The sequence below is a fragment of the Prionailurus bengalensis genome, chromosome C2 (genome assembly GCF_016509475.1).
Source record: "Prionailurus bengalensis isolate Pbe53 chromosome C2, Fcat_Pben_1.1_paternal_pri, whole genome shotgun sequence".
In the NCBI taxonomy this organism is placed as follows: domain Eukaryota; kingdom Metazoa; phylum Chordata; class Mammalia; order Carnivora; family Felidae; genus Prionailurus; species Prionailurus bengalensis.
The window spans coordinates 114,190,101-114,209,404 of NC_057350.1; the positions used below are offsets into that span (position 1 = coordinate 114,190,101).

Genomic DNA, 19,304 nt, shown 5'->3' on the forward strand with positions numbered 1-19,304 from the left:
GGAGAGCTTTTAGAAAACTACATATTTGCACCTGTGCCCCAGGAAAAATTGGAATGAACTTTTCTATGATTCCAAATCATGGATTGGGAAGAAAAGGAGTTAGGGGGACAGGCCCTGATGGTTGGTCTAGGGCACTTCATATTGACACAGAACCCAACTCAGTTCAATATTTTATCCTGTTACATTAACATTTTTCAAAATCTATTAATTACCAAGAAATACACATATGTTCTTCTTCTGTCCACACGCCTCTTCAGCCCCCACCAAAAACGAAAACAGAAACACATCAAAAAATGCACTTCTCAGGTTGCTGAAAATCTGCCATAGGAGCCAAGCCTGTTTCTGAAAGTTTCAACTCATCCAATCAGACAAAAGGCTGAGGAAAGGGGAGGCATTTATCAAGTTACAGGGAGGACTCCATCTGTTATCTTAGACCTTTGTTACCAAGTGACACAAGAGGAGATTGTCGAAGGCAGCATGAAAGAGTTTTATTTTACAGACTCTTAGTCCAAAGCTTCCAAATTAGAGAGAAGCAGCAGCAGAAAAGAAGTCAAGTAAGTATGATGAAGAAGTCTCCATATCCTGCCATTCTACTGACGAGAACCACCGTTGAGGGTGAAGGTGCCTCTGTGGCCGGGATCTGTCCGTTCAGCTTCTACAATAAATGCAGCCAAAGGGGCAGTCACTTCTCATCAGTCACTAAAGTCTCCTCTTTAGACCTCACTCTCACAAAAGCCATTTCTCGTCATGCCAAACCAACAAAAGAAAGTCATTTTTTGTATGGCTGGGGTGTTAAGCTTCGTGTGCGCCCTTGGAGTTGTGACAGCCCTGGGGACACCGTTGTGGATCAAAGCCACCTTCCTCTGCAAAACAGGGGCTCTGCTCGTCAATGCCTCTGGGCAGGAGCTGGACAAGTTCATGGGAGAAATGCAGTACGGGCTTTTCCACGGAGAGGGTGTGAGGCAGTGCGGGCTGGGAGCGAGGCCCTTTCGGTTCTCACGTAAGTAACAATTGCATTTGAATTATCTAATACTTTAGGTGCGCTCTCCCAATTGTTACAAGGAATTACTTTTAAGAAGGAATTATTTTTAAGAGCCTTGCCCTGTCTATTACAACGCCTCTTAAAACAGACGTGAACCATTTGAAATACCTAGGACTCTTGTGAGCAATTTCTTCTTCCTACTTTTTACTATTTTGTTCTTATTATTTCATTCTGTTTTTATTATGACAATATATAGTTAATGAGTTGGTATGGAATTAAGCTTTTTGAGAAGGTAAGCAATTAAATTCTCTTAAACATTAATATTTATGCTAGAAATTTTGTTATCTTTTTAAAGGGGGGGCAACTTGGACAAATAGAAAGCTGTAAGAGACGATCTTCTTTTTGTTCTTAAAACACAACAAAAAGATCAGTGTCATGGGCTCCTTAAGCAACTCTAACTTCTTTTCCACCTTGCTCATGACTTTGTACCCCATCTATCCCTCTTTTATCCCTGCTAGCACCTTTCCTGCTGCTAATATTTTTTTTTCTTTTTTCACCAATGTGAATCACTTGGCTTTTGGAATTTAAAGCGGATCTGCTATGCTAACTGGGAAAGAAACAGATGCCTATTTAGGATAGAAAATTTGCAACTGATTGACCTTCAAATCATGTAGAGAATATGAGATGGGTTTTCTGTTCGATTTTTGTGAGATGGAAGTGTTACCCACAGTATTTATAACCTGTTTATCTTAAGAAGAGAATTTTTAAAAAATTACCATGTGAATAGGCAACTCATTAAATGAAAATTAATAAGAAGGCATTTGTTATATCTCTCACAACACACATTCAGAAATTATTATTATTTCAAAAGGGCTGGTTTGGAACAATCTTATGAAGAAACAGCCAGTAAATTACTGCATAAATCACTCTTCAGGAAAGGAGGTTACCAAGTGAGGCATTTAAAATGAATTATTATTTTGCCTCGGTATTTTTTTTTCTCTAGCATAGGTAGAAAGCTAAATTAATTGAATTTATTATTAACATATGCAGTGTCTAATTAAATTTCAGTGCTGGCCTATTTATATTTCTGCAACATTCCTTCTATCTTCTTCGCAGTCACTGGACACCAGCTTTCACTCAACATAGGTTATTAGGTGATACGAATTGTCACAGGGCTCCAAAAAATCCTCAAGAATTAGTCTTTAGCTTTTCGGAAAATTATCATCCACTAGATTTGATGAAGTGAATACCAACTCTTTTCGCTGAATGGCTTCAGTTCATTAAGGTAATGGGGCTGTTAAAGTTGCTTAGCTGTCCTTGGGGGGAAAAAAGAACAAAGTAGATCACATGATTTGCAACTGTATTAAAAAATAAAAGAGGAAAAAAGATGAGTGGAATTAGGTAACTCTCATTCATTGACAGCTAAAAAGCGAGAGGAAAGCTTCTCACACATGAATTTAGACAAAAGCAGGGACCATACAGTGAGTTTTCTGGAGCCTTTGCATTTTGTACAGTGAAACAGAGATCAGCTTTACTCAAACCATAGGACAGGTTTCAAACGGTAGGTTTTGTGAACACTTACAAGACATGAAGCACGAAGCGTGTTTTGTCTTATTTAATCCTCACAAAGCCACATGCCTCAGCGGTTTGATGAATAGTTTTCATGGCCGTGTCCTCTGTTAGCTCTGTCTGTGCCGCCGCCGTTGTGCTAGTCAGGTGGCCTACCCTTTGCTTTTGTGCGGACTCATAGAGTCGTGGGGTTTAGACAATACCTTCACCTATGACAGAATTTCATTTGTCCTTGTGATACTTTGAACATTTCCCCCCACCCTCGTTAAGAAGATCTTACATTTGTTAGTCTGTTCTGTGGTGACAGCCTCTCTGTGTAACCTGTCTCTACCCCAGATGTGTTAAAACCTCATTAATTTCTTTTTTTTTTTAATGTATTTACTTTGAGAGAGAGAGAGAAAGAGAGAGAGAGAGAGAGGGTGAGCTGGGGAAGAAGGGAGGGAGGGAGGGGGAGAGAGAGAGAGAAAGGGGGAGAGAGAGAGGGAGAGAGAGAGAGAGAGAGAGAATGAATCCCAAGCAGGCTCCACACTGCCAGCATGGAGCCCGAGGTGGGGCTTGAACTCACAAACCATGAGACCATGACCTGAGCCAAAATCTAGAGTTGGATGCTTAACCGACTGAGCATCCAGGCACCCCAAAACCTCATTAACTTCAATGAGACCCTGCAAAGCATACCTACAGTATCACTTTTTCTGCCTAAGCTTAGAAGTATCTCTTTCAATGGAACACAAGAGAAAGTTAGGAAAAGTGAATACTGGATTCCCTAAAAAGCATAATGCTCATTAATTTTCTTAAATGTTTATTTATTTTGAGAGAGAGAGAAAGAGGGCAACAGCGGGGGTGGGCAGAGAGAGGGAGGGAGGGAGAGGGAGAGAGGGAGAGAGGGAGGGAGGGAGAGGGAGAGAGGGAGAGAGGGAGGGAGGGAGAGAGGGAGAGAGGGAGAGAGGGAGGGAGGGAGGGAGAGAGAGAGAGAGAGAGAGAGAGAGAGAATCCCAAACAGGCTCTGCACTGTCAGCACCGAGCCCGATAGGGCTCCATCTCATGAACCAGGAGATTATGACCTGAGCCTAAATCAAGAGTCCGTCGCTTAACCGACTGAGCCACCCAGGTGCCCTGCATAGTGCTTATTGAAACAAGCAGCCCTCTCAGTGATAAAAACTTCCTCACCAAATGCCTTTTGAACATCCTGCACTGAATTGACACTCCTGCTACAGGAAGGCTTCACGGTCCATATCTTCACGTTCAAAATGCTATCACCCTGTCAGTGATGTTCTAACAATGCATTCTTTTTTTTTTTTTTTTAATTTTTTTTTCAACGTTTATTTATTTTTGGGACAGAGAGAGACAGAGCATGAATGGGGGAGGGGCAGAGAGAGAGGGAGACACAGAATCGGAAGCAGGCTCCAGGCTCTGAGCCATCAGCCCAGAGCCTGATGCGGGGCTGGAACTCACGGACCGCGAGATCGTGACCTGGCTGAAGTCGGACGCTTAACCGACTGCGCCACCCAGGCGCCCCTAACAATGCATTCTTGAAGGAAGAGAGCCCTCAGATCATTCGCCTGAGAGAAAAGTGTAGTCCTGTTACTGTAAGAGAATGGGAGGCCTAACCCTGTTTTCTCAATAATGGCATCCTTCGAGCAAAACGTAGAGCCCCCAGAGAGTTCAGGGTAGATGATTCTTTCCTGTTTCTTCCAGAACCCAAGTTATGATTAGGGCACAACTCACTTCCCAGAACTTTTCCCTTTCTCATATTCCCCTTAGAAAAGTTATTAAGCAAACATTTGGATTGAAGAAACTTTCCAATGTAGGAGGAATGGAAAAGGCAGCTCGTCCAACTATCAATCGCTTCGTGACCCGGTTCTTCGCGCTGTGGAGGCAGCATCAGTTAATACAGATTTACATTTCGGTTCTGTGGGATTGCTAAATGCTACCTCGCTGACCAAACTTTTCATTTAGATCAGCACTGGTCAACAGAAATACAATGTAAGCCATAAACGCAGGCCACATATGTAATTTTAAATGTTCTAGTAGCCACACTAGAAAAAGGGAGTAAAGGAAACAAGTGAAGTGAATTGTGATGACATTTTTCTTTAACCCAAGAAACCCAGAATACTGTCATTTTAACATGCAGTCAACGTAAGAGATATTTTACTTTTTTGTGCTAAGTCCTTAAAATCTAGTGTATATTTTAACTTACAGCACGCCTCCATCCAAACTAGCCACATTTCAAGTGCTCACCAGCCATTTCAATGTGGCTAACAGCTATCACAACTGGACAGTGCAAACTCAGCTAGAGATTTACTCTGAGTAAATTGGGCGTTGACAGTGTCCATATTCTAAATGAATTTTTGCTTGGTTCTGCTGCACAAGTGTACGTGTTATTTTTATGGGCAGTGCCATGTGTCACTTTTAAAACCCAGATATATAGTGCAACATGAGGATAAGGAATGGAGCAGAAAAACCGTCAGGCAATGTTGTCATGTTTGTTCCTATTAAACGTTCCCTACTGACCACTCTATCTCTTTTAATTATAACAAGAATCTTCCCTGCCAGCATGCACAGTTATGCCGGGAAAACTTCTGCCTCGTTTACTCTGGCTGATTCTCATCCACTTATGGGTCAGCGCTTCATTTTCTAGAGGTCACTAGCATTCATACCTAGCACACAATTTCATTCATTATGATGAAGGGCTGTTTTCCTTTCAAGGAAACACAACCGGTGGGCTTAATTTTTCCTGATATGTCACCTGTAAAATTTTAATGATGATGTTTCAACTCGTACTGTAGCCATCAAGACAAAAACTGCCAGTTTTGAGCTTAGTATGTGCGGGTGGGTTTCTGTTTTGGTGCTTGGAAACAGTGTAGAGCATCATCAAAATAGGATACCCAAGAATCATATGGTATCAATCATTCCTAGATATGCTGATCTATTTATTTCCAAGATAGTTCAATGAGCTGGTAAAAACATATGGAATTTTTTTTTTTTTTTTGGAATGTGAAAAATAAGATCTCACCAATCATGGATCACAGATTGCAACTTTAGTCATACTTTTAAAAGCATTTTAATTGAGACCTTATGATTGAAAATGTGTTAAAAAGCTTAACAGATTTAACTTACTTCATATTTTTTTAAGTTTATTTATTTTGAGAGAGAGAAAGGCCACACAAGTGGGGGAGGGGCAGAGAGAAGGAGAGACAGAATCCCAAGCAGGCTCCGCACCATCAGCCCAGAGTTCGATGTGGGGCTTGACCTCATGAACTGTGAGATCATGACCTGAGCCGAGATCAAGAGTCAGATGCTTAACCAACTGTGCCACCCAGGCACCCCAAAAATCTCATGCTTTTTTTTTTTAAGTGGGCGTCATGCCCAGTACGGAGCCCAATGCAGGGCTTGAACTCAGGACCCTGAGACCATAACCTGAGCTGAGATCAAGAGCCAGACTCTTAACTGAGCCACCCAGGCACCACCCCCCACCCCTTCATATTTTTAGAAAGCAGAGTTTCTTTACCAAATGAGGCACATCACCCAGGTTACAGAGGGGATGCTGAAACTGCTTGTGTCGGCAAGCAGGTGGCTTCTCAAACCTACTATCTTGGGGTAGAAGAGTCGGGACTCAGTTTCTGCCACTGTTACGGAGCGTTGGCACTGTACCTTCATGGTTTCCTGCAAGTGTGGCTCCCCCACCTGGAAGGACCCAGGGGCCCCCCTCTTCACCATCCTGCACATCCCACATCTCTCCTATCACCCTGCCTGCCCACGGCAGAGCTGCCAAGGTCTTTGATGGTACCTCCTTCTAGTAACAGTGCCTACCCCCCCCCTTCCTTAACGGATGGTCTGGTGGGAGGGAAAGCTATGGAGTTCAGCGGGGAAGCCTACCTGGTAGGAGGGCAGAGGGAAGACAGCCATTTGTACCGTTTCGCCTAGCTTGCATGGGCCCTCCCGCCTTTTAGCTCAGGACCCTGTTGTCTAGTCTCATTCGCTCATTAAAACAGTCCAGCAAATAGACTTTTTGTTTTCCTCCCATTCAACAAAAGTGATTGTTAAGCAGCACTGGTACGAAGGGGGAAATCTTCAACTTCCCTCAGCTTAATAATGGTTTCCCGATTTGTCCTTCCCAGACCTTGATAGTCGCTCTATTCAAATCACCTTGGATTCTAAGTATTTGAGAAAGTGTATTTCTCTGCAAGGAGACCCTCAGCCCCCAGAAGGCAGGAGTTCTGTATCATTCATCCCGGAACTCCCTCAAGCAGGACCCACATGGTGCACGTCACAGAAAGGTGCTTAATAAATGCGCGGTAAACAGACATTATCGGGATTAACCTGGGTTTGTGGCAGGTCTGTGTCACTCACCAAGGATGGGATTTGGAGCACATCACATTTCATTGGTTTTCAGTTCTTGCATCTGTAAAATGGGAGGTGAAACCAGGTGATTTCTAACATCTCTTCTAGTTCAAACGCTTTATGATCTATATAATGAGGGGCTGGCTGTTCTCGACAAGGTCCTTCCGGCTTTAAAATTGCTTGACCCTTCTATTCTGTCGCTTGAAGCCTCCACTGACACATTGCAGTCACCATTGTCGGAAGCTGTGAGTTTTGTGTGCCTTTACTCTTTGGTCCTCAAATCTCATGATTTTTAAAGTATTCTGAAATACCTACCATTTATCAGGACCCAAATGAATTTTATTATCAAAGTGAATGCCCCTCTTCTTCCCGGTCAAAAGCTTTTACTTTTTGTGTAGAAAACTACGGGTTAATGAAGGAGAAAAAAAAAATGGAATGTTTTGGAATTCTAAAGAGGTGCGTTGCTGGGGTTGCAGCGAGCAGGGGCAGCCACAAACACCCAAACAGACTAGATGGGGTTATTGAGAAAGCAAAAGGGAAGTCAAAATACAGTGAGAGGCTGAACTCCTATTTCCTCCACTTTTCCCTTTCTCTATTTTTCCTAGAAACTTCTCTGCCATCCTCCCTGAAAAACTCGTCTTTCTTGCATTTGGTTTCATCAACTGATAATGGCAAGAAATTAGGAACGACCAGCGTGTTTCATACTCTCAGGGGATTCTTTACCCAAAGGAGGAACTGAAGCAGAAATCATCCTCCCAACTGGTGAGAAATATGGGAAGATGCTGTTGAGGAAAGGAACTTCTCTCCTTGCCTAGGCCAGGAAATGACCTTTTTCCAGGCAAAGACATAGAAAAGACTATTTACCAGGAAAAATCCCTCACAGAATTAGCCTCGTTTGAGGACCATAGTTTTGCACACATGCATGCATACAAGCGCATACACACACACACACACACACACACACACACACCCCTTCCTTTACTTTAAATTACTCTCTACTCTAATAGCCAGTAAAGTCATCACCTGGGCTCTCCTGAGCCATGAAGCAAAGGCTGACGGGGCTGCATCTGAAGCTCCGTGCAATAGGTCCCAGGTGGGGCTTCTGGAACTTAACCCTGGTGTGTGTGAACTTCACCTGTCGGAGCAGGACTCCAAATCATTTTTACAATTTGCTCCTGTGCTTTGTCTTTGACTAGCTGTGGGTATCTTCCCCAAGGAGGTTTGGACAACACAGAATTAAAAACACTTATTTCCGCTGCCCATTTACTGGGTGCCTGATAGGTGTCAGGCATTTTGCATATATCACCTTCACCCCTTTGGGACATGTTCTGATGCCATTCCCCCTTGAACAAAAATGGAAACTGTAAACTCAGAGAGGTCACAGGACTTCTCAAAGTCACAGATCTAGTAGGTAGCCAGCCTGAGACTGAAATTCAGATGCATGATAGATCGCGATCATTCTTCTGCCACGTCTGTCTCCTTACAACGTGCAAAAAGAACACAAAGCAAGGAAGAAAATCTAAGAGCAAACTTCAGTTTCACCATCCATTTCAACAATGACGTCGGGACATCACAAGAGCTAAATCTTGTATATCAATATGATGATGGTCCTTGGCCTAGCGACTTGGGCTCATTCACTGCCTCTTTATTTCACATTCCAGTGGCCCTAATGTCTCAGCCTCGATCTCTGACCTTTGGAAGGTAAAACAGTCAAGCCAAGTCTGTTTAATAATCTAGGTTGAGCGGGTCACATGCTTATGGCTAATCTTTGGGTTATGAAATTATATTACATTAATGTTGATAATTTATGTTGAAAGCAGAGTGAGCTGATTGCTCCTGTGGCTGGCTGACTTAAGATCATCGCCAACGAAACCCTTCATGGTATGATCTTCAGAATTACTTACTTGACCACAACAATTATTTCACCAAAATGGCAGGCTCTTTTCTTTTTTTAAATTTTTTTTTTCAACATTTATTTATTTTTGGGACAGAGAGAGACAGAGCATGAATGGGGGAGGGGCAGAGAGAGAGGGAGACACAGAATCGGAAACAGGCTCCAGGCTCTGAGCCATCAGCCCAGAGCCCGACGCGGGGCTCGAGCTCACGGACCGCGAGATCGTGACCTGGCTGAAGTCGGACGCTTAACCGACTGCGCCACCCAGGCGCCCCTGGCAGGCTCTTTTCTGAGGTGTCTTGAGTATTGAAAACAGAGGCAGAGATAAAAAAGAAAAGCAGGTGCATAGCATTTGGTTAACTTCAAAAACTGGTATTTTATTAGGAGCCAGTGGATTAGAATTAGAGCATAAATTAAAATCTCATTTTTAAAAAGTGAAAAATAAAAGCTCGTTTTTATCTCTGAAGTCGATCGGGGATTTCATAAAATTAAAGACTTTCTTTTTTTTTTTTTTTTTTTAACAAAACTTATTTAAATTAAACAATGACAAGTAAGTCTTTCACCCGGTCACGCCTGTAAACACCCAGACTGGTTGGGAGATGATACACTTTTATTACAGGTAGGATAGAGCTGACTAATAGCAAACTGTACCTGGCAGACTAATTTATGCAGGATTCGTATTTCGCTCCCTCTCAGCGTGTTATAATTGTAGCAAAGCCATTCTCAGGAGTTATTACCCCAACATAATCATACCCTGTGGATTAGGAGCAGTCAAATGGGTTCTGTTATCAGAGACACATATGCGCCAAAGCAGCTGTCGTCCCTCAGCCACCGTGGGTGATTAAGACTCACTGACGGGGCTGCCTCTGAATTGGGTTGAGTCAGGTAGATACACTTCAGCTGAGAGGAATTCAGGCGCGGTACTGAAAAGATGGCATATTAGACGGTTCTATCTTACCGTGAGGTCTCCTCCTCTTAAGTGCTGGGGTCACGGATTTCATTCTCCCTGACCACGGCAGCTGTCAGAAAGCAGCCTGGCTCAATACCTAGGCGTGAGCTTATGGGGGATATTAAAGGAGGCGAATGCACGGAGCGTATGTCAAGGAATGCCTTTTACTGGATTTTCATAATGACCGGCCGCAGATGGGCTGAGGCGAAAGTCAGATCAAGAGCATTTCCGGAAGAAGAAAGAAACCTTCTCTCTTACTCTCTTTCAAGAAAATGAATAGCTGAGCACCAAGGGGCCAAATACAATGGTTTTTACGCACCTTTTATGTGGAGGAGGACAAGTTGAGAAGGAAGACAGGACCTCTGAAGCTACCACATGGCTTTAATCTAGGAAGAGGTTGCTGCACCATGGCTGACATCATTATCAGAGCCTGCCTTCGTTCCCAGAGCTCCACAGATGGTGTTACCTTCATTCTGCACCCAGCCAGATAAAGGCGAAAAGGGTTGATGAAACCTAAGCCATCGGGTCAGTGATCCATAACCCTGGTTGCACCTTAGAATCACCTGCACCATAGAATCACCTAGGCTCCATCCTAGGCCAGTCGAAGCAGGATCTCGGGAGGGGGCGCCTGAGAAGTGGGATGGCTGAGAAGCTCCCTGGGAGATGCTGATGTGTAGCCAAGGCTGAGAACTACAGAGGTGGCCAGTGGCCAAGACAGGTGGAAGCAGGTGAGGCATCAGAAGTCCCCCAAATAAGGGAAGGACAAGACCTCCAGAAGGAGGGCAGGGAAGAGGAACAGCAGTGTTTAGCATTGCTTCCACACAGGTGGGAGGCTTTAGGATCCTTAGTTTCCACTCCTTCAGCTGTTTATTTCCATGAAGGGTCTCACAGTTGCCCTACACCTGCCTGGCCTCAGCGAGAATGTGAGATCTGATTAATGAGTTTGAGTAAGGAACAGCATACTTGGCTCTCAGCCCCAGAGGCTTCTCGTCTTTCTGAGTCTGCCCACCACTTACAGGAGCCTGTTTTCCACCTGATCAGGATAAGGGAACCTGCTCTGCCCTGGACTGGGAGGCTCTCAGGTGTCCAGCCCCACCTGTGACAAGGTGGGTGAGGCTGCCGAATTCAGCAGAACTTGGTGGAAGATCTAAGCCACATTCTCCAGCACTGTATCCAGAAAGAAAGCTAACATTCTGACCTTCACCTGCCTGTCTCTTGTGGAAGGGTTCTGCTCCTTCCAAAGAGACTATCAGGAGACTATCACCTCCTTAGAGATGTGCCATCGGCCCAAAAATCATTTTAGAGAAGTCATTACAGAGAATGTGCAAGAAATTGCACAAGGGAAATAGAAATGAGAATGAGAACAATATATCAGATGCTGAGGAAAGTGTGTGACAGGTACCAAATAAGTAATTAGCTATAAATCTAACGTTCCTGGATCATTTACAGGAATAGTCACCCACCTGGTCAGGGAGGGGGAGAAAAGTAAAAGTGTGGGCTACAAGATAGAAACTTTGCCTGAATTCCATGTGTTCAGGGGTTCCATGTCCATAGGGACCCCTATGGGGGAGGGGAATCGTCCGTCTCAATGTACAGTTAAGTGCTCTGACCACCCGTGAGCCCAAAATTCCCACCCACCCACAATGCCTGATCATGAGACTTGAAAGTGCAGACGCTCTCAAGACATTGGGTTCTTATATCCTCCACTCCTCTTCGTGGAAATATGACTGCCCTACCGTTCTCATCGTGTTAAAAAAATATTTAAGCGATTACTTAAAATCGACATAGAGCATCCACGTAAGTGATCTCACTTGTGTGTCTCAAAAGTTCTTTGACTTATTTCTGTCACTACTCACATTTACACAGAAGGGAGCCAAGGTATCCAGACGCCCACATGAGCAGTGAATGGCCAAATGAGACTAATCCTAAACTTTCCTAACTACAAAAGCTATGCTTTTTTCAACCTGCTATGTTACCTTTCAGTTAAGGCCTGGCTATTTGTCACTCTTCCCAGCAGCATCTCTGTCCTTCTTGCTTTGGTGTTGGATGATATTCTAACTAATCTTCTTGGTAATGCCTAAATATAGGTTTAGATTGGACTTACTAAATTCCTGTTCAAGACCTGTAGGATAAAAGATAGGACTGTCAGACTGGAATCAGTAATAGATATAAAGGAGAACAAAGTTTCAAGATAAAATATAACGGAGGAAACCAGCAGATAGAAATAAATTTTAAGGCAACTGAAATCAAAGCCATGCATTTAGAGACAGCAAATAAAACACGAATTAATGGTAATAAAGGAACATACTTAGCAATTGGTAAAAACAAATAGTTTTTTTATCTTATTCTTATTACTCTCCAATGATCTATTGAAAACAGCATGACTTTACATGTAAGACACAAATTCTCTGTAAGTTAGAGTCTATGCGCCCTCACCCCCACGCTGAGGAAAAAAAAAATCACTGGGGCCTATAATGTGCCTAAGCGTTCTTCTAGACTCTGCAGATATGAAGGAATGAGAGAGGGTACTTGTTCACAAACAATGAAGAATCTAGCAAGAGTGTTTTAAATAACTGGCAACGTATAAAAGTTGCACCAGTGCGTCAGTCAAGATGGACTGTTACGTTTCAACAAGTAAGTTCAAACATCACAGGTAAATCAGCAAAGATTGTTCTCTTGCTCAGAGAACATATTTGTCAGAGATCAGCTGTAGGTCCATTCCAGGGTGCAGCCACCATCTGGAATGCCACCAGTTGTTAGAAAGAATTGTGGAGACTCACACTGGCAAGTAAACCCTCTGACCCGTAACTGACACATGCCACTTCCACTTAGACTTTGTTGACAAAGGTTGTTACACAGCCACATCTAACTTCAAAGGGGCCGGGACGTGCAATCCTATCAAGAGCCCAGAATCGGGAAGAGCCAGAATTGTAGATGGTTGAATAGCACTAATTACTATCACAATTATTGTTTTTATTCACACAGCCCCAAGAAGTAGAATTATTCTTTGTCAGGGCAAGGCACAAGGAAACTGGAAGAAAGTTCTTAAGAGTTAGAGTTAGATTTCACTAAATGGCATGGAGGAAGCCATTCTGAGCAAAGGAATAGCGCGAGCCAAGGTATGAAGAGCCTATTGTGGTCAGAGTACAAAGGACGGGAGAGAAAGGAGAAGGAGGGTAAGGCTGGAGAGGAAGGCAGTGACCAGAATATGGAAGACTTTGCTCTACCAACGCAGTTCATTTGATCTCGAAGGCAGTGGGAAGCCACTTAACGGTGTTAAGCAGGTATGTGACAAGGTAGAAGATGGACTGGAAAAAAACCAAAAGAGAGGTGAAGAGGTCAGTCCACAGGCTCCTTCATCCAATATTTGGTGGCCCAAACCAAAGCATTATCAGAGGGCTGCAAGCGAGGGGAAATATTTCCAAAATAATCCGAAGCAAAAATCAACAGACCTTAGCGACATGAAACGAACCCCAGACTTCTGCAGGACAGAGAGCTGTAGCAAGTCACTGAGAAAAGAAACACAGAGGAGAAGATTTAGAGGGAATAGGGCACTATTTTTGGTCATGTTTAATGAGGTTCACTTATAGGCCAGCAACAAATGATGTCCATCATTTGCACAGATGTGGAGGTCATGGGAGCAGGTCTGGAGTAGGGGTAGAGAAGAAGGAATCAGCAGATTAGAGGTGGCAGTGGGATCTACAATGGAAAGAAAGATTTCCAGGGAGGGGAATCAAATGAGAAGGTGAATAAGAGTGGGTTTTAGAAAATACCAATACTTATGGGTAGAGAGGAGGGATTGGCAAGGCAGGCTGAGGAGGAGGGGCAGTGAACTGGAAAGGAAATGAGCAGAGGGGAAACCGAGAGGGGGGAGACTTTCAAAAGGAAGTAATGGTTAACAGTCCCAAACACCACACAGGTGCCAAACGAGAGGCAATTAAAATAGTCCTTTGAAATTTAATCTTTTTCTTTCTTTCTTTCTTGCTTTCTTGCTTTCTTTCTTTCAGAGAGAATGAGCGGGGGAGGGGCAGAGAGAGAGGGGAGATCTGAAGCGGGCTCCATGCTGACAGCACAGAGCCCAATGAAAGGCTGGAACTCATGAACCATGAGTCATGACCTGAGCCAAAGTTGGAAACTTAGCCACCCGGGTGCCTCAGTCCTTTGAATTTTAACACCACAAGGTCATGGGAGACCTTTCTAAAGCATTCCTGATAGAGTGGTGGGGAAGAGAGGTCCTTGTAAGAGCTGAGGAGGGAATGGGAGGCAAGGACTCAGAGAAGGGCTGCAGGCATACTTGCGTGCATGCCTGTGTGTGCACGAGCGTGTATGGGTGAGTCCACGAGTATGTTCACAACGGGAGAGGCTTGAACAAAGTGCTGAAGACAGACGGGAGAGGTAGGTAATGGATTGAGAAAGGACCCTGTGAGGTAGAAAAGGATGAGTCTGACAGCACAGGGAGAAGGCCAGGCCTTGGACAAGAGGAAGAAAATGTCAGTCAGAATGGAGGGAAGGTTGGGACCAAACCAAAGAAAACATGGCAATGGGGAACTGACAGGTGAGAGAATTGCCCTGATAGCCCCTGTTTTCTCTTTGGAATGGTAGAGTTCAATTCACTGGATGTTTTCAAGCCTTCTGTAAGCCAGGCACACAAACTGACAGAAACGGAGGCAGGGGGTGGGGGTGATAGGTGCTTAAGAGTGGGGGAAGGGATGGAATATCTGACAAGGGCCAGAAGGGGAAAAGACTGGAAAAGACTCTGCAGGATGGCCGGGGGAGGGGGGGAGCCCACAGATCAGAAGCCCAAGTTGCAATGGGGGTACAGAGTCAAGGGACATGGCTCAAAGAATAGACCCCCCCCCCACCAAATCATTGAGAGAGGGACAATTCCCCACAGAAAGCTCCCCTATGACTGTATTTTCACTGCAGATCCTCTGCTTAGGACTCGCTCAGCTCCGTTTTGTGATAGCAGACTGCACTAATGAGGGTATGACAGCCTTTCTCTGTTTGCTGAGCTAGCTATGCAGTGCAGATTTCCTTGCCGTCCCCCCACCCCATGACAGGTGCTTTCTATTCTGCTATTAGGACAGTGGCCTCAATGACTAGTATCTTCTAGCTCTCAGTTTCTGACTAGATAATCTTGTCAGAAATCTCTGCTTACAGAATCTCTGCTGCAGGGAAGAGAAACTGAGCTCTGAACCAGTAGTTTGACATGTATGTTACAAAACATAACTCACCTTCCTTAGGTTACCTTGGATCTATACATATACAGCATTCTTTTATTTTTATTATTTTTTTTAATATGAAATTTATTGTCAAATTGGTTTCCACACAACACCCGGTGCTCATCCCAACGGGTGCCCTCCTCAATGCCCATCACTCACCTTCCCCTCCCTCCCACCCCCCATCAACCCTCAGTTTGTTCTCGGTTTTTAAGAGTCTCTCATGGTTTGCCTCCTTCCCTCTCTGTAACTTTTCTTCCCCCCTCCCCTCCCCCATGGTCTTCTGTGAAGTTTGGGATACAGCATTCTTTTAGAAAGCACTCTGATCCAAGTCACTCCTTTCCTGGAAGTTCATCCAAAAAAGTTAGTGTTGCTCATCTTCCTCGCCCATAAAAGAAAGAAGAAGGAATGTGCTTGAAGGTGGCCATTACAGCCTCAGCTGGAATGCCGAAACCATGGACGATAACCTAACAGACAGCAGTGCATCAGCTTGATGGAAAATCCAAGTTGTTATCTGTATGATAGTTGTGAAGACAACACGTATGACATGGAAAACGCTTCTATTCTGAATAAGACGTACAGAATAGAACCTCAAAACTCCATTACGAGTATAACAACATAGGAAATAAGTATTAAGATGGGCAAAGATTTGAAACAACTAAAATAAAAGGGAAAACCTTGCTTTTGTATTGGTAGGACTGTGGGTGAGATTTTTATCTTAATCTCCATTTCATTGTTACAATGTTGTTCATTTATTTTCAAAAATTCCTCTATAAACAGTTGGACATTTGAATAGAAACACAGTGAGGAGCAAGTCCATCTTTTCCTAATCTCCCCACCCTGCTAATGAAAAAGAGCTTTGTCATGTTTAGGATTGAGATGAATTCTTTTTTTTTTTTTTAACATCTATTTATTTTTGAAACAGAGAGAGACAGAGCGTGAGTGGGGGAGGGGCAGAGAGGGAGACACAGAGTCTGAGGCAGGCTCCAGGTTCCGAGCTATCAGCACAGTGCCTGAGGCGGGGCTTGAACTCACAGACTGTGAGATCATGACCTGAGCTGAAGTCAGACGCCCAGCCAAGTGAACCACCCAGGAGCCCCTTGGATTGAGATGAATTCTTTTACAAATCTCAGACCTTAAACCTTGCTATTAAGCAGCCATCAGTTTCCATGTAACAGGTCAACAACCCCCAAATATGTTGAATTAAAATTTTTCTTTTAATAAAGAGATTTGAGATTCCATTCCAGTTACCAACCAGGTCTTTCAACTTCTTTAAAAAAAAAAAAAAAAGGTTCCTATCATCCCTCTTGTGATTATTCTATTTTATCTCCATTGCCCCAGATTCTCTCCCAAAACTCTCTCAATCCAGCTTCTATTACCACCAGTAGGTTACATCAAGGTCAACAGCGACTGCTAAACTCCACAGACAAATTCAAGTTCTTCTTTTTAAAAATTTTTTTTTAACTTTTATTATTGAGAGACAGAGCATGAGTGGGGGAGGGGCAGAGAGAGAGGGAGACACAAGATCCGAAGCAGGCTCCAGGCTTTGAGCTGTCGGCACAGAGCCTGACGCAGGGCTCGAACTCACAAACCACAAGATCATGACCCGAGCCGAAGCTTTACCAACTGAACCATCCAGGCGCCCCGACAAATTCAAGTTCTTAACCAGAAACTCCCATCACACTAGAAGCTGCTAACCCCCCTCTTCTTCTCCTCTAGCCCTGGGGTCACCAAATGGACTGTCTACTCCTCTTTTTTCCTTCCCTTTTTTTGCCTTTGTGGAAGTAACTCCCTTCAGTATAAACCACTGACTTCTGCCAAGAAACCCCAGACCCGCTAACCACATCAGACTCAATCCCTGCATCCTACTCCAAGCAAAAGGTATCCATCCAACATAAACATGTCTAACAGCTACATCATGCATTCTTAATGGCTGCTATATTCCCTGTAAGGGGATGAAAATTGGTTCTTGGGAGCAGGAAAAAAACTCTTACTCTTTAAGAAGTGTCTATGAAAATAATAAATATAAATAAAAAGTGTGTATGTGTATAAAGCAAATATATAAATATACTGAAATCAATACACAATATATCTGTGGTATTAAGATGTAATTGGGAAAGGGTGATTAGGAGAAATGTCTGAAAAGACTCCCGGGGTGAGGAGCAGTAATGAAAAAAAAAAAAAAGTTGAGAAATACTAATCTACACTGTGCCAGGCATTCTTAGGTGCTAGAATAGCAGTGAATAAAATAGACCAATGCACCTGCCCTTGTGTCAGGAGAGAAACAAACAAGTAAAAGTATAGACTTGGTCAGGTGGTGATAATTGCTAAGGGGAAAATTAAAAGTAAGGAAAGGAGGAGAGTTGGAAGGGGAGGTGACTGGGCAGGAGATGACAACTTTAAATATGGTGGTCAAAGAAGGCCCTCTGACAGAGCATCTAAGTAAAGACATGGAGGTGAGGGAGCAAGCCATGGGAATATCTAGGGGACTGTCCAGGCAGAGGGAGCAGTATGTGCAAAGGCCCTGCGGTAGAAGTGCTCTTGGCATGTTTGAAGTACAGTAATGAGTCCAGTGGCTAGGGCACACTCCTCAAGGGAATGGGTAGCAGATGAAGTCAGAGGTCTGGCAATGAGTCCAGCCACATAGGTTCTAGTAGGCTATCATAATGACTTGGCTTATCCTCTGAGAGCAGAATCCACTGGCAGTGTTTAAGCAGGGGATTGATATGAACCAATTCACTAAAAAAAATTTTCTTTTAATGTCTATTTAGTTTTGAGAGAGAGAGAGAGAGAGAGAGACAGACAGACAGACAGACAGCATGAGCAGGGGAGGGGCAGAGAGAGAGGGAGACACAGACTCTAAAGCATGCTCCAGGCTCTAAGCTGTCAGCGCAGCTCAAACCCTCAGACCACAAGATCATAACCTGAGTGGAAGTCAGGTGCTTAACTGACTGAGCCACCAGGTGTCCAGAACCAATTCACTTTTTTAAAGTAGGTTCCACGCCCAGCATGGAGTTCAACGCAGGGCTTGAACTCATGGCCCTGAGATCAAGACGTGAGCTGAGATCAAGAGTCAGACACTTAACCTACTGAACCACCCAGGTACTCCTGAACCAATTCATTTTTTTAAAGATCCCTCTGGCTCCTGGGTTGAGAGTGGATTGTAAGAAGGAGGGATGGAACCAGAGAGACCGGGTAGGAAGCCCTTGCAGCCATCCAAGTGAGAGATGATGCTGGCTTAGACCCGGTGGGGCAGTGGGAATAGAGAGAAGTGGTCAGATTCTGAAGGTAGTGCCCACAGGTTTTCGTGGTGGATGAAACATGAGAGTCAGAGAAGAATCAAGGATGATGCCAAGGAAGAGTGGAGCTTCCAGCCACTGAGATGAAGAAGGCTGAAGGAAGCAAGTGTGAGGACAGGAAAAGCACGGGTGCGGTTTGGGACACAATGAGACTCCTATTTAAGATCCCAGTCAAGATAGTCAATAGGAAGTTGGCTGGAAACTTCCAAGTGTGGGATTCAGGGGGAAAGTCTGGGCTGGAAATATCTGTTTGAGAGTGTTTCTAGTAAAAGCCATGCCACCGGATGGAGCACCAAGGAAGTGAGGGAAGAGGGAGAAGAGAAGAGGTACAAGAATGGAGTCATCCCCTGGATGACCCCAGGGATAAGGATGAACCAACATCGCAGATCCAGATAGCAGCCTGTGAGGTGGCAAAACCAGGAGAGTGTAGTGTCTGGGAGCCAGGGGAAGACAGCACTTCGAGGAGGAGGGAGGGAGCCACTGTGCCAAATGTAGACCAAGGAAGATGGGGACAAAGATTGACTATTGAGTTTGGCAGCTCGAAGCTCTCTTGGGAAATGCTATGTCAGTGCAGTGGGTTCAAGAGAAAAAGTGGAGAGAGGGAGTTGCTGCTGAGAATATAGCCAACTCCTGGAGAGGTTTTGCTTAAGGGAAATTAAAAAAAAAAAAAAGGAGTAATAGCTGGAGGGCTTGATTTTTTTTTTTTTTTTTTTTTTTTTTTTGAGAAAGGGAGCATGAGCGTGGGAGGGGCAGAGAGAGAGGGGGACAGAGGATCCAAAGCAGCTCCACACCGACAGCAGCCAGCCCGATGAGAGGCTCAAACTCACAAACCGGGATATCAAGATCTGAGCTGAAGTCGGACACTCAACCGACTGAGCCACCCAGGCGCCCCACGTGAGAGTTTTTTACGATGAGAAAATGACAGCATGTTTTTTGTGTGCCCAAGGGGCTGATCCAAAGAGAGGAGGAAATTGCGTGGCAGAGAGAGAAGAGAAATCCTCAGCAGTGTGCTTGAGGAGGTGAGAAGGGATGGCTATGAACAGTGGTCGAG

At 44.2% G+C, this 19,304-nt stretch overlaps 1 protein-coding gene across 1 annotated transcript in view; it reads left to right on the forward strand.

The window, feature by feature from the left end:
• Positions 1-626: 626 nt before the first annotated feature.
• CLRN1 (clarin 1) overlaps positions 627-19,304 on the forward strand; it is a 39,822-nt gene continuing 21,144 nt past the window's right edge. The window contains exon 1 of the mRNA XM_043595130.1: positions 627-1,000. Coding sequence (XP_043451065.1) covers positions 748-1,000 — 253 coding nt within the window. The 5' untranslated portion in view covers positions 627-747. The remainder of the gene's footprint in view (positions 1,001-19,304) is intronic.